Genomic DNA, 16,477 nt, shown 5'->3' on the forward strand with positions numbered 1-16,477 from the left:
TTGATACCATTGCACTTATTCTGCTCCAGCCATTAACCACAAGCTCGTCCTCCCCAATTAAGGTGCCACCAAACTCCTGTGGTCTCAGTCTTAGTCTCTGCCCCAGCCTCAGTGTTAAATGAAACAAAAATTATGGCCAATGTTCTGTGGTCAGAGACGATAGGACCCGCTGATTTTACACTGTCAGTTTTGTCCTCCAGCCCTCGTCCTCCAGCCCTCATCCCCAGGCTTAGTGTTGGCGGGAGAACAGGTTCTTCAGGGCGTTGTTGTAGTTCTTGTTGAAAGCTGTGTATATTAGTGGGTTGAAGAAGGAGTTGGAGTAGCCCAGCCACAGGAAGATGCTCTTCCAGATGGGCGGAATGTCGCAGTGGCACAGCGGGATGATGAGCTCTGTGAGGAAGAAGGGGATCCAGCAGAGGACGAAGACGCCGATCAGTATGCCCACCATCAGCGCCGCCTTCTTCTCCTTCTGCTCGCGCCACGTGTCGCCGTCCATCTGAAAGGTCACCGTAGCGTGGCGCACAGTAAACACCATCTGGGGCTGCCCCGATGCCTCCTTCACCTGTCAATCAAACAGTCAGCCAATCAGTTAGTCAATCCAATCAGTCAACCAATTAAGAAATTAAAGAACCGACCAATCAATCTGTTTTTAATTGCAGGCGTTCAGTTTTACATTTGTTCATTTTACATAAGCCATAACTTATTTTTTTCTCAGTCAATTAGTCACTTAGTCAATCAAACAGTCATCAAATTGATACTCATCAGCAAAAGAACAAGCCAATGAATTAGATAATTGAACCTTGTGGGCAAGACAATAAACGTATCAACCAAAAACAAGAAAAATAGTGTCTGATGAATCAATCAGCCACGCTACAGGTCATAAACTACAAGCCCCGGCAGAACTCAAGCAGCAAACCTGGTTTCAAAAACAAATAAAGAAACACCTCATGGCACAACACCTCTCCCCCATGTGACCTACTTGTTGTCTGTATGTAAAGTCTTTTGTCTGTAATGTGTTTTCGTTATATGTCGGAGCCCAGTAAGACTAGCTGTCGCCATTGGCGTCTGCTAATGGGGATCCTAATAAATCAAATTAAATCAAAAGCCATCAGCCTCACACAGAATAAATGGAATGAAAACACCATCCTTCAATCTTTCCGCCCATTTCTCCTCTCCAGGCACCCGCCCTGTTATAAGGAGCCTGATGAAATAGTGATTGTCTCTACACCTGACCGCTGCAGGTCATCATGAATGAGCTGTTTACAAACCTACACTTTCCTCCCAGCAGATCACATCTGGGTTGCGCGTCCCAAATGGCCCTCTATGGGCTGTGGTCAAAAGAAGTGCACTATAAATAGGGACGCGGTCCCTGGTATATTAAAACTAGAGTGGCAGGTAGGCCGGCAGCCTATTGGCAGCAACAACAACACCAGGTGCTCTAAGACTGAAATGTAGAGATGTATAAAGAGCTTAGTCAGAATTAGTTGACGTTGGTGTGAAAAAGTAAATTCTTACAGAAATCAATAAGGGTCAGGAGGCCAGGGAGACAAATGGAGAGATTCATTCCATTTGCAGGAGAGGATATGGGTTAAAAGCACAGGGTCTAGGGGGAAGTTGCTGATGCCAAATTGAAGGGTAGTGTATATTGTACCCTGAGGTATTGTGGAAAAAGGGGTTGCAGTTTGAAGGGGAATCTGGGCCAATTAGTGTGTTTTGATGAAATATAGCCATTGATTCTTGAAAAATATCATTTATAAATGCCTCACAAACTTAGTTCAACTGTCTTACCACATCACCACACATACATTGTCTACTTTTTATCTCATTCATGGCTAGTCCTTGCATCCATAGATCTGTCTGTGAATTTGATATTGGTAACATTTCTCTAGTCCCATCCCTCAGTGTACACTTTGTTGTTGTTTGAATCCAAGATGGCCTCTTTGACAGTGTATATGGATGTAATACTTTAAGCTCAGATATCGGGCCCAATAATTCAATGGACACAGAAGAGAGAGAAAGAGAGAGCAATAACGTGGTGCACATAACTGCACATACAGTGCCTTCGGAAAGTATTCAGACCCCTTGACTTTTCCCACATTTTGTTACATTAGAGAATTATTCTTAATAGTTTATATATATTTTTTAAATCCTCAGCAATCTACACACAATACCCCATAATGTTTTTTTTTTAGATATTTAGCAAATGTATTAAAAATAAATAACAGAAATACATTATTTACATAAGTATTCAGACCCTATATTATGAGACTCGAATTTGAGCTCAGAGTGCATCCTGTTTCCATTGATTGTCCTTGAGATGTTTCTACAACTTGATTGGAGTCCACCTGTAAGGGTTTTCTCCTCTTCGTCTAAAGAGGAGGTGTCGGATCGGACCAAGATGCGGCGTGGTAAGTGTTCATGGTTGTTTATTTAAAAACATAAACTGAACACTCAATGAATACAAAACAATAAACGTGAACAAAACCGAAACAATACCGTGTGGCGAACAAACACAGACACGGAAACAATCACCCACAAAACAGGCTACCTAAGTATGATTCTCAATCAGAGACAACTAACGACACCTGCCTCTGATTGAGAACCATACTAGGCCGAACACAGAAAACCAACCTAGAAACCCAAAACATAGAATGCCCACCCAACTCACGTCCTGACCAACTAAAACAAACAAATAACACAAGAACTAGGGTCAGAACGTGACACCACCTGTGGTAAATTCAATTGTTTGGACATAATTTGGAAAGACACACACCTAAGGTCCCACAGTTGACAGTGCATGTCAGAGGAAAAACTAAGCCATGAGGTTGAAGGAATTGTCTGCAGAGCTCCGAAACAGGATTGTGTCAAGGCACAGATCTGGGGAAGGGTACCAAAAAAATTCTGCAGCACAGAAGGTCCCCAAGAACACAGTTACCTCCATCTCTTCCTAGAGCTGGCCGCCCAGCCAAACTGAGCAATTGGGAGAGAAGGGCCTTGGTCAGGGAGGTGACCAAGAACCCAATGGTCAACCTGACAGAGCTCTAGAGTTCCTCTGTGGAGATGGGAGAACCTTCCAGAAGGACAACCATCTCTGCACCATTCCACCAATCAGGCCTTTTATGGTAGAGTGGCCAGACGGAAGCCACTGCTCAATAAAATGTACATGACAGCCTTCATGGAGTTTGCCAAAAGGCACCTAAAGACTCTCAGACCATGAGAAACAAGATTCTCTGAATGCCAAGTGTCACATCTGGAGGAAACCTGGCACCATCCCTGCGGTGAAGCATGTTTGTGGCAGCATCTTACTGTGGGGATGTTTTTCAGTGGCAGGGACTGGGAGACTAGACAAGATCGAGGGAAAGATGAACAGAGCAAAGTACAAAGCGATCCTTGAGGAAAACCTGCTCCAGTGTGCTCAGGACGACAGACTGGGGCAAAGGTTCACCTTCCAACAGGAAAACAACCCTAAGTACACAGCCAAGACATAGCAGGAGTGGCTTCGGGGACAATGAATGTCTCTGAATGTCCTTGAGTGTCCCAGCCTGAGCCCGGAACACCCAATCTAAAGACCAACTTTACCTATTAACAAACTAAGAGGAAATGTTCCTGGTAAACCTCAAAATGTCTCCTGAATTCTGAAAACTCTCAGGAATTAGCTTTACAATGTTAAATATATATATATATAAATACAATAAGATGCTTTTAATATTAAATCATATAATCATTAAGATGTAAAACATTATCCCAAGAAACTCATCCAATTATTGAATATCATTGATAAGCTAAAGCTGTTTAATGCTTTCTTCTTCTCATATGGTTTGAAACAATGCTCAATGCTCTAAAAACCATTACACAAATGAACAAACCGAATTGAACATCTCTGGAGAGACCTGAAAATAGCTGTGCAGCAATGCTCCTCGTCCAACCTGACAAAGCTTGAGAGGATCTGTAGAGAAGAATGGGAGAAACACCCAAATACAGGTGTGCCAAGCTTGTAGCGTCATACCTAAGAAGACTGTAATTGCTGCCAAATGTGCTTCAACAAAGTACTGAGTAAAGGGTCTGAATACTTATGTCAATGTGATATTTCTGTTTTTAATTTTTAATACATTTGCTAGTATTTCTAAAAACCTGTTTTTGCTTTGTCATTTTGGGGTATTATGTGTAGATTAGGATTATAAAAAAAAAATTATATAAAAAACAAAAACAATTTTAGAATAAAGGTGTAACGTAACAAAATGTTGAAAAAGTCAAGGTGTCTGAATACTTTCCTCATGCACTGCATGTGACATATTACGCAATTTTCCGGGCTCACTTTGAGCCTGTGAGTGCTACTTTCAGAACTACTGGCTATAAAGTAACCAAAAGTACAGGAGAATCTCTTGAAGACATGCAAACGAAAGTAATACACAAGACATAAGCAATAACAACCCTGTTTGATATTGCTTGATAGTCTCAACTGGATTAAACATAGCTGATTATTTTTATTTACCAAGTAGCAGTAGTCTAAAGATCCATATAATTTCCTATTAGAACACAGTGGTTCTACTCTACTGAGCCATACGAGGGGGTTTGGGATTGCGTTTAAACATGGTTTGAAAGTAAGCCCGCTTGAAGTGCATTCAAAAGATACCCTACCGGACACAGTCATGTTTAAAAAGGTGTTGCAAGTACAATAATTACACACTAACAAATGTCATCGTACCACGTAAACAAGTATTCAACCTGTATTTGTGTTCACAAACCCCTGAAAAGCTAGCGTTTGTTGTTCCTAAATACATTTAAAATGTATTGGGAACAGGTTATCAAGTTTATGCCGGATGTGTTAATGGAACATGTTATCACGCCTAATATTCACGACTCCTTTTGTGTGTTAATGCTGATCCAAACACCCATGTATACAAACTATCATACCACAGATAAAACAGCCTAACTTTTCTCCATAGAAAATGAATTGACTAAGCTAATTCAGCTGAAATACCACAGTTCTAGAGGGTGATATTTGACTGTCTAATTAATTTATGTGAAAACTAGAGGGAGTGTAGAGTGCCAGGGGTTTCTATTGTTTGAATGCGGTATAATTTAATAAAACATACGAAAGCTAAAGGATATTTCCCAATGACCTACCAGTCTATAAGAAGTCTACTTTCAACCATCTCCAAATCAGTGAAATAGCCCTATTTGAGCATTCTTAACAAATCTTAAAAGTGTTGCTGTTTAAGAATATCAAGTCATTTCCACAAATTCAATTTAAAAAAATTCCATCAATTCTAAGTCAAGAAAAAAATACAATTCCTAATTCAATATTCTGCCTCAACAATTCACCTAATTAAATTCCTTCCCTTCTTTCAACTCAATCCAAACTGAACCCTACTACCTCAATTCATGGCAGGTTCCAAAGACCAACTTTACCTAATAGCGAACTAAGAGGGATTCCTGGTAAACCTCAAAATGTCTCCTGAATTCGGAAAAATCTCAGGAATTAAGGGAATTATCTTAAAATGTTAAATATATAAAATAAGACAATACGATGGTTTTCATATTAAAACATACAATCATAAAGATGTAAAACATTATCCCAATTATTGAATATCATTGACAAGCTAAAGCTGTTAAAAAATGTCTCTGAATGGTTTGGCACATTGTGGGAAACAATGCTCCATGCTGTAAAAACAATTACACAAATCACCAAACCTTTTTTTATGAGATAGGGATACACCTAAAAACACATTTACAGTGGGGCAAAAAAGTATTTAGTCAGCCACCAATTGTGCAAGTTTTCCCACTTAAAAAGATGAGAGAGGCCTGTAATTTTCATCATAGGTACACAAAAAAAATCCAGAAAATCATATTGTAGGATTTTTAATGAATTTATTTGCAAATTATGGTGGAAAATAAGTATTTGGTCAATAACAAAAGTTTATCTCAATACTTTGTTATATACCCTTTGTTGGCAATGACAGAGGTCAAACGTTTTCTGTAAGTCTTCACAAGGTTTTCACACACTGTTGCTGATATTTTGGCCCATTCCTCCATGCAGATCTCCTCTAGAGCAGTGATGTTTTGGGGCTGTTGCTGGGCAACACAGACTTTCAACTCCCTCCAAAGATTTTCTATGGGGTTTAGATCTGGAGACTGGCTAGGCCACTCCAGGACCTTGAAATGCTTGTGTTTGGGATCATTGTCATGCTGAAAGACCCAGCCACGTTTCATCTTCAATGCCCTTGCTGATAGAAGGAGGTTTTCACTCAAAACCTCACGATACATGGCCCCATTCATTCTTTCCTTTACACGGATCAGTCATCCTGGTCCCTTTGCAGAAAAACAGCCCCAAAGCATGATGTTTCCACCCCCATGCTTCACAGTAGGTATGGTGTTCTTTGGATGCAACTCAGCATTCTTTGTCCTCCAAACACAACGAGTTGAGTTTTTACCAAAAAGTTATATTTTGGTTTCATCTGACCATATGACATTCTCCCAATCTTCTTCTGGATCATCCAAATGCTCTCTAGCCTGTTGCGACTCTAGGGGCAGTATTTTCCTTTTTGGAAGAAAAAAACGTTCCCGTTTAAAAAGGGATATTTTGTCAGGACAAGATGCTAGAATATGCATATAATTGACAGCTTAGGATAGAAAACACTCTAACGTTTCCAAAACTGTAAACATATTGTCTGTGAGTATAACAGAACTGATGTTGCAGGCGAAAGCCAGAGAAAAATCCAATCTGGAAGTGCCCCATATTTTGAAAGCACTGCATTCCAATGAGTCCCTATTGAGCTGTTAATGTGCTATCAACCAGCTTCCCCAAGGTATCTACAGCATTGTGACGTAGTTTTACGCATCTATGTTGAAGAATAGCCGTAGGCGGCTACATTGCGTAAGTGGTCACCTGATGGCTCCCAGGGTGACTCTCGCGTAAAATACAGAGGTAGCCATTACTCCAATCGGTCCTATTGAAAAACTAATTGTCCCGACGGATATATTATCGAATAGATATTTGAAAAACACCTTGAGGATTGATTATAAACAACGTTTGCCATGTTTCTGTCGATATTATGGAGCTAATTTGGAATATTTTTCGCCGTTTTCGTGACTGCAATTTCCGGGCGATTTCTCAGCCAAACATGAAGAACAAACGGAGCTATTTCGCCTACAAAAATAATATTTTTGGAAAAAAGCAACATTGGCTAGCTAACTGGGAGTCTTGTGAGTGAAAACATTCAAAGTTCATCAAAGGTAAACAATTTAATTTGATTGCTTTTCTGATTTCCGTGACCAAGTTACCTGCTGCTAGCTGGACAAAATGCTATGCTAGGCTATCGATAAACTTACACAAATGCTTGTCTAGCTTTGGATGTAAAGTATATTTTGAAAATCTGAGATGACAGGGTGATTAACAAAAGGCTAAGCTGTGTCTCAATATATTTAATTTGTGATTTTCATGAATAGGAATATTTTCTAGGGATATTTATGTCCGTTGCGTTATGCTAATTAGTGTCAGGCGATGATTACGCATGCGGGATGGGGAGTCAGCAAACTTCAGACGGGCCTGGACATGTACTGGTTTAAGCAGGGGGACACGTCTGGCACTGCAGGATTTGAGTCCCTGGCGGTGTAGTGTGTTACTGATGGTAGGCTTTGTTACTTTGGTCCCAGCTCTCTGTAGGTCATTCACTAGGTCCCCCCGTGTGGTTCTGGGATTTTTGCTCACCGTTCTTGTGATCATTTTGACCCCACTGGGTGAGATCTTGCGTGGAGCCCCAGATCGAGGGAGATTATCAGTGGTCTTGTATGTCTTCCATTTCCTAATAATTGCTCCCACAGTTGATTTCTTCAAACCAAGCTGCTTACCTGTTGCGGATTCAGTCTTTCCCAGCCTGGTGCAGGTCTACAATTTTGTTTCTGGTGTCCTTTGACAGCTCTTTGGTCTTGGCCATAGTGGAGTTTGGAGTGTGACTGTTTGAGGTTGTGAACAGGTGTCTTTTATACTGATAACAAGTTCAAACAGGTGCCATTACTACAGGTAACGAGTGGAGGACAGAGGAGCCTCAGGTCTGTGAGAGCCAGAAATCTTTAATTTGCAAATAAACTCATTAAAAATCCTACATTGTGATTTTCTGGATTTTTTTTCTCATTCTGTCTGTCATAGTTGAAGTGTACCTATGATGAAAATTACAGGCCTCTCTCATCTTTTTAAGTGGGAGAACTTGCACAATTGGTGGCTGACTAAATACTTTTTTGCCCCACTGTATTTATATTCAATGTAACATTTACACATCATGTTATTAAGTGCTTAAATGCTATTTTGAAACAAGATTCATGATAGAAGTGAGAGAATCTTGTAGAGCTGTGGGCATGTTTGGCAACATTCCCTGCAACAAGTATATGTGTTCTCCCCCAGAACAGGGTTCAGTTCCTGTCTCCACCTTTTGTAATATGTGTATGTCCAAATAAAGCAAAAATACTAAAGGTAGAGTGAAATTCCTTCTCCATAAATGAGAGATTTATTAATTCAGGATTTAAATTAACACTCGGTGCTGTAAAAGAACCTGAGTGTTGGTGTTAATAACCAGAGTTGAATGGAATTCTTAAAGGTTGAGTAAGTAAGAAATGTGTCCACAAATATTCTCGAAATCTCTATTATATGTGATTAGTGAATGCCATAATGTTGTTATTTTGTTAGGTACTTAGCTGACATTTTTCAAAAACATTTGACCTGTCACGCTAGCTGCTCGGTTCATACAGTTTCACAATTCATGGGAATGTAGTGCAATACAGACTGACTCCCTCTGAGGCACATGTTGCTTGGCAACCCATCCGCGGCTAAAACCAGTGTGAGAAACATGCTAACAAACGTTTGTGCTATGAAACGAAATAAATACTGCACTCTGACCCACAAAACTTATTCGCTAGAGTTATGATGGTGTTGTTCGACAAAGTAGGAAAAGTGAACTTCAAAACGTGATGTAGTTTTATTGGAATTTGCAGCTCTTGTTGGTAAGTAATGAATAAACTAGCTTCTGACATGACTTAATTCATGTTTAAACACGGAGGAACTCAAAACCACACCCATTATTATTATATTTCCCAGCGTGCTCTATTGTAGGTAGATTTTTTTTTAAATTGTTTGTTTCAATATTTGTGTATTTGCATGTACATTGATTAATTGATCTCATGCTATACAAAGATAAATAACATACGTTTTTCTAAACTAATACAATCCGTTAGTAGTTGGATTTATTGAACCCATTGCTGAGATAGTTGTTCCAGTTTAGATGGTTAAATCGGTCTCCTTAGTATAGTTAAGTCTACCTTAGAAGTTATTCTTAATGCAGGTTGTGGGTAATTAGTAATTTCCTTGTGTAGTACCTTAGCCTATTTACCAACCAAAAGTCCTTGACCTGTCTTACGTCCAATGAATGTGTTTTGCTTCACTGAATGTTAATCTGTGTAATTGGCTATTTTTTTAAACTCTGGCTTCGTTTGCTAGTCTACCACTGATCACACACATTTAGCATGCTATAATGTAGCATACATCAAGTGTATTGTTTTGCTATTGGCTCATAGGCAACGTGAAAAGCCTGTTGATGTTGTTAAATATTGCTATTATTTTCTGTGTGTATCATGATGAAGATAGTCCTAATTTAAAACCCTACGCCTGTCTCTACTAGGCGTAGAAGGGCTTACGCCCAGGTGGCGCAACAGGTATCATTTTTAGGTCCAATGTAGAGCGCATTTAACATCTGATGTAGAGTTATGACCCACTTATGACCAACTGGTGCAACCGGCCCCAGTTGTTGGATATGCTAACTCTGTCTGGATTCCAATAGGAATTACATATCACTTTGCAAACCAGCATAATGTGACTTGCCCAATGTGGCCTACAAACCAAGACTTTCAGACCAGTGTGTTATGGTAAAACTAGGCTGTTGAGGTACAGCCTTATATGATATGTGATGTATTGTCATAAAGGGTTTGAGTTCATGGATAAAATATTAACTTAGGCACCCAGTGAAGGGGAATTGAATGAAACAACCATGTCTATCACAAGCAAACACAGTGGTAATTATGAAGTTCACTCTGAAGGCACATTGGGATTTATGCAAATATGTGTGTGTATTTGGACAGACGTTAGAATTTTCACCCATGATTGTGTTTATTAGTGACAAAGACTAGGTCATTGGATTCACTTTTTTCAGCTTTTATCTAGGGTTCCATAAAATGATGTGTTCATAAGTGTGTTGAAATACCAGCAGGTCTGTCTTTGATTATCTGTTATATCCATATCACAGCAATAAGAAATAATTTTATTTGCACACCACATCAGGCCATTTTATGAAATGATGATGACCTTCAGGCTGATGTTTAATTCCAATTATACAACTGGTGGTTTAGAATTCCCATTGTTAGAGCCTCTCCTGCCCATGATAAATGAGAAAACATACACATGGCCACGTTCATTTAAAGTGGAATCTTTACATCGTTACCTAGCAACGCACTACCACAACTACTTTTACAACTACTAGTCTTAGCACCTGTAATTCATCATGGATGATTTTAAAGTTATTCTTGATTTGTTTTATCCACTAATGTTTAATGAATGGTGCCAACAAGAAGAGGAGGACATTAAAGAAATTAAACAAGAAGAAGAGCAAGTTGACCAGCAACCTGAGCTTAGCTTTAACGTTAGACATGCAAAAATCTGTAATGTTAGCCCTGGTATAGACAACATAGAAAAGGAGCAAAGTGAAGAAGCTAGCTACATCAAGACAAACCAACTGGGCAGTGAAGTGCTTTCTGGAATGGCTGTCAGAAAAGGGTATACATATCGATCTGGTAACTGTTTCAAAACAGGAGAATGATAATATTCTCTGGAGTTTATACGCCACCTACTGAATAAGGTGTGGTTTGATTTGCAGTTGCACTTTTGCCAAAGACGCAGTGAAGGAAATCACAAACTGAAGCCAGACTCATTCGTGATAAAAGACAAAAATGAAGAAACCTTGAACCACAAAAATCCAATGGAAAGAGACAGAGAGAATCGTCGTGGCTGCATTTATGAGAAGCTAGGAGAATGAGCTCTGCCTTGTGGAAATGTGCAATTCAGTATCATAAATTAATAGCTGTCGGTGCTGTGACTATATGAAAATAATTGTCATTGTGGTTTCTATTCTTATCTGTTGTTGTAATGTCTTTGCTACAATGTTTCAGTGCTGTTTTCAGAACCATGGACAGCTCCCCTATACAATGTTTTGATCCGTTATTCAATTTTCCTACGCATAGACCAGACGTGCGCTGTTTTCAGAACCATGTACAGCCTCCCTAGAAACCAAAGTTCTGGAACTATCAACCAGCGCTCGGGTAGTTTTGCTTTACATGGCAGTCAATACGAATAGAACTAACGACCAGAGAGCGCCTAAAATGTCACTTGACATCCAGTCTCAGTGAATGTAGCATTTTTTTTTGTTTAAAAAAAAAGGATGGTTTGGGAAATAATCTTGATTTTAATGCTGGTAACCCATTGTATAAAAACTGTAATACAGTTGAGCCGGTTTCGCCTCATGGCTATGACCACATCACAGCCATGATAAAAATGTCATAACACATGGCCTCTCATGTATTATTGCTTAATTGATATCCAGCCAAATGGCACATTTACAAGATTTGGAATAATTCATCACCCACCTTTTCCATTCAGACTGATTATAGAAGATAGTGAGCATAAAATTGGTAGGACAACCTAAGCTATAAATAAATAAATCCAACTACTAACAGATCAGAGTAGACAAAAATAAATGTGCAAATGAATAATTTATGCATGCTGGGAAGTGTTAATCAGCCCCCTGAAACCATTTCAAACGTATTTTTCCAAAGCTAAAATGTAAGCAATAAAGAATAATTTAGTAAACAATACTGGAATTAAGCCCCTATACACTGAGTTACCAAACATTAGGAACACCTGCTCTTTCCATGATAGACTGACCAGATGAATCCAGGTGAAAGCTATGATCCCTTATTGAGACAATTGAGACATGGATTGTGTATGTGTGCCATTCAGAGGGTGAATGAGCAAACAAAAGATTTGTGCCTTTGAACGGGGGATGGTAATACTGTAGGTGCCAGGCATATCAGCTTGAGTGTTTCAAGAACTACAACTCTGCTGGGTTTTTCACACTCAACAGTGTCCTGTGTGTATCAAGAATGGTCAACCACCCAAAGGATATCCAGCCAACTTGACACAACTGTGGGAAGCATTGGAGTCTAGATGGGCCAGCATCCCCGTAGAACACTTTTTTGTAGAGTCCATGCCCTGACAAATTGAGTCTGTTCTGAGGACAAAAGGGGGTGGAACTCAATATTAGGAAGGTGTACACTCAGTGTATATTAACAAGGCATCCTTAAGGGATAGTCCACCCAAATTACAAAATTACAATGTTGTAGTTCATAGACTGCTTAAGGGTAAGGAAACCAAAATGAAATTTGGGTGAAATATCCCTTTAATGGGACCAAAATAAATACATTGGAAACATATTGCACATCCTCATTAGAAAACATTTTAATATAATGCATATACAGTACTGTATATAGTTATAAATATTTGATCAAACATTGTGTTCACAGTAGTGTGTTGAAATGATTTAAAACAACATGTGCATTCAATTTCAATGCTAAATACATAAACTCCAGTAACTGGAACTTGCACGATTATAATACAATTGAAGTTTTACAATTCTACATTCCAATCCAAGGATGTTTTTATTTTACAATTCAAATTCAATTCCAATACAGACAGCCTAAATGGCAATTCCATTTCAATTCCATTCCAATGATGGTTCTTGTTCAATTCCTGATTAATTCCAAATCAGACAGTCTAAATTCCGATTAAATTCCAATTCCATTCAAATGTTTGTTTTACAGTTTAAATGTAATTCCAATTCAGACAGTCTAAATTTAAATTCAATTCCACTTATATGTATTTTTACAATTCTAATTCAATTCCAAGTAAATTCTCCACTTCATGCTTGAATTCCAGAATTTAGAATTATATAATTTTTTTGAATTGACCCCAACCCTTGTGGAGGCAACATGGAGGCAGCTCCATTTGAACAAGCTTGGGCACTATAGCCATTAATACCAGGCCCTTCTTCACTTGCCACTGCTTCTTGATTATTCCTTGGATTAAATGCCATGGATTAAATGTCCGTCTGTGTGGGGAACACATTATCTCCCACCCTCTGTGTGTATATTTGTGTGTGTGTATTTGTGTGTGTGGATGTGCATGTGTGTGGGCCTATGTACAAACATACTTGTGTGCATGCCTCCATGTGATTTGGTCTGTTGAATATGAGATACAGTACACACAAGCATTAGAGAGCAATACACATCCTGCAGCACCATCACAACACCATCAGAACACAGCTCAGAATGTGTTGTGGAGATGACATGGTTTTCTACTAATTGCCCAGCAACCGATATGAGAGCAACAGCATATCCTCATCAGTCGATAACAATGTGATATGCACCTCAGGAGCAGATGTGAGAAAGGTATAATGACACTGATATAATTTATGTATATTCAGATAATGATTCAGATCTTGTTTGAATGGGCAACCATTATCTGAACATTGATCAGGGTTGATTAGGTCTGTCAAAAATGCCAGAGGAGCTTTACGAGTGTGTCAAAGTAATAATAAGGTAATGAAATCATCTGGTTATTAATGCCATGCTAGCCTACTGGTAGTTCATCATGTGGATCCCACATGGAACAACCAACCATCCAGCGGGCAAAACTAGTTGAAAAATAAATAATTACAACCAAAAACTGTTTGGATTTTTTTTTACAAATGTAATTCTAACCAGTTTTACCCGCCTGGCACAGGGTAAGACTATGGTAACAAAAGTACCTCAATCACCTCAGCCATAGGCGTGATGGTGTTGGTCTTGCGCGAGCCGATGCGGAACTTGGCCGCCTTGTAGATCTTCCAGTAGACGAAGAGCACCACGCACAGCGGCAGGTAGAACGCTCCGAAGGTGGAGAAGATGGTGTAGGAGGGTGCCTGGCTCACCTGGCACTCCATGCCCTCCTCTGAGTAGGTCTCCCCCCAGCCGAACAGTGGCGACAGGGAGATGACTGAGGACAGCAGCCAGGTGAGTACGATCATCACATTGGAGATCCTCTTGCGAGTCTTGAGCGTGTATTCCAAGTGTCTGGTGATGGACCAGTAGCGGTCCAGGGCGATGGCGGTCACGTTCCAGATGCTGGCCGTGCAGCAGAGCACGTCGAAGGAGATCCACACTTGGCAGAGCACGCGGCCCAGCTTCCACAGCCGCCCATTGAGCTCGTGTACCAGGCTCAGTGGCATGACCAGGGCAGCCACCATCACGTCTGAAATGGCCATGGAAGCCACCAGGTTGTGGGGCACACGGTGGAAGGTCCGCACCCTCAGGATGGTGAGGAGAACCAGGAGGTTCCAAACAAAGGTGGCCACCACCAGCATGGCTAGCAGGGTGAGGGTTAGCACGCTGAACACTGAAAACGGACGGTAGAAGTTCCCTGTTCCATACCCCAGGTTGTCGCTCCCGGCCCCGCTGATGTTGGTGGTCACTAGGCTCATGTTGGGCTCAGTCATGTTCAACAGTGTTCAGCAGTGGTCACACAGCCCAGGTGGCTTAATATGGTCAGACAGGTCTGTCACAGGGAAGGCTTCTGATATCCTGCAGTGTAGAGAGAGATAGAAGAAGAAGCTTATTAGGTGCTCTATTCATCTGTATCGCGGAAGAGTTACAAATTGGGTGATAGAAATGTAAAGGTAATTTCCGATTGAACCGACATATGCAGCGTTTACCATGAATGCAGTCTATGCCAACTAGGGTTACAAAGGATCAGGAAACTTTCCGGTAAATGTCCAGAATTCTTCTGGAAATGTTCCATGGGAAGTTAAGCTAGGGAATTTGGGAAATTTTGCTTAAATTCATCTACAAAGTTAGCTTGTAACAGTAAACCTTTTTTGTGGGATACACACATAAGGCAATTCTAGGTCTTGTGGCATATTTTGGTTAAACTATCCCCAATCCAATGGAATTGCAATCCTCTGCATTCACAGTGCACTCTTCCATCACATATACAGCTGATTCTCAAGATCTTGCACACTAATGAGATGCTATTGAGCCCACACTACTACACTGTCTGAGCCAAGGACTACATGCTTTCTGGTAAGTTTTGATTACAATACTGGATGGTGTGAATATATTTTATACGAAATACCTACTTTTTTGTTAACTAGTAAATAGTAGTCTACAGCAAAGTGTGTTTAAATAATTTCTAACTTGTTAACCATTTCTGCTAGTTCATTTTTGCTTCCATGTGGGTTTTTAGCTTGCTTGAGCCTGCTAACTGAGGAGTGTCAATTCACCTGTTTCCATACATGTTTAATTTTAAAACATTTATCTTACAAAGGAGTTGTTTAACTGTTTATCTATTTATCTATACATGGAATTGTATTTGTTTTTTTTTACAAAATAAATTATATTCAGGAAAATGCCTCGGGCGCTATATGATGTGTGGAGACATTTCACTGCAGCTTATATATATGGAAAAGCTGTGTACATTTGCAAATACTGTGCCAAATCATATGTGAAGAATGCAACAAAGATGCAGAATCATCTGGCCAAGTGCATAAAGTTCCCTCAGCGCTCACAACAAGCAACCTCTGACAAAAGTCCCTCTACTTCTATTCGAGGTGAAAATGATGAATCAGACACCTTATCGATAGCAGCAGCTCATGGTCCTCCTGGAATCAGCCATTTTTTTTTAACTCAATGGAGGAACGTAGTCAGAGAAATGCTGATGAATGTCTTGCTCGTGTTGTGTATGCAACTGGTTCACCTCTGATGCACACAGGCAATGTGATTTGGAAGAGATTTCTGAATGTTCTTTGCCCAGCATACACCCTCCAACCAGACATGCTTTATCTACTCATTTGCTGGATGCAGACTTCAACAGATTACAAGTGAAGGTCTAGCAAATCATAGAGAAAGCACACTGTATTGAGATAATCTCTGATGGGTGGTCAAATGTTCATGGGTAAGGAATAATGAACTACATCATCTCCACCCCTCAACCAGTATTCTACAAGAGCACAGACACAAGGGACAACAGACACACCTGTGTCTACATTGCAGATGACCGTGGACCACAGAAGGTACTTGCACTGGTGACAGACCATGCCACGAACATGAAGGCTGCTTGGTCTAAAGTGGAGGAGACCAACCCTCACATCACACCCATTGGCTGTGCTGCCCATGCATTGAATATGCTCCTCAAGGACATCATGGCACTGAAAACAATGGATACACTCTACAAGAGAGCCAATGAAATGGTTAGGTATGTGAAGGATCAAAAAGTTATAGCAGCAATCAACCTCACCCAGCAAAGTGAGAAGAATAAGAGCACCACATTGAAGCTGCCCACCAACAC

At 40.1% G+C, this 16,477-nt stretch overlaps 1 protein-coding gene across 1 annotated transcript; it reads right to left on the reverse strand.

The window, feature by feature from the left end:
* Positions 1-229: 229 nt before the first annotated feature.
* On the reverse strand, positions 230-14,630 carry LOC115104604 (5-hydroxytryptamine receptor 5A-like). Its single transcript, XM_029625962.2, has 2 exons — positions 13,905-14,630; positions 230-562 (listed from the first exon to the last, which is right to left on the reverse strand). The coding sequence occupies exons 1-2, from the start codon at positions 14,628-14,630 to the stop codon at positions 230-232; spliced, it is 1,059 nt and encodes a 352-aa protein (XP_029481822.1).
* Positions 14,631-16,477: the final 1,847 nt, after the last annotated feature.

This window comes from Oncorhynchus nerka, linkage group LG22, assembly GCF_034236695.1.
Source record: "Oncorhynchus nerka isolate Pitt River linkage group LG22, Oner_Uvic_2.0, whole genome shotgun sequence".
NCBI classification, from domain to species: Eukaryota; Metazoa; Chordata; class Actinopteri; order Salmoniformes; family Salmonidae; genus Oncorhynchus; species Oncorhynchus nerka.

Coding starts and splice junctions, on each gene's coding strand:
- LOC115104604 (XM_029625962.2), bottom strand. CDS start 14,630: ATGACTGAGCCCAACATGAGCCTAGTGACCACCAACATCAGCGGGGCC. Junction 563..13,904: donor CTATGGCTGAGGTGATTGAG/GTACTTTTGTTA, acceptor TTTGATTGACAG/GTGAAGGAGGCATCGGGGCA.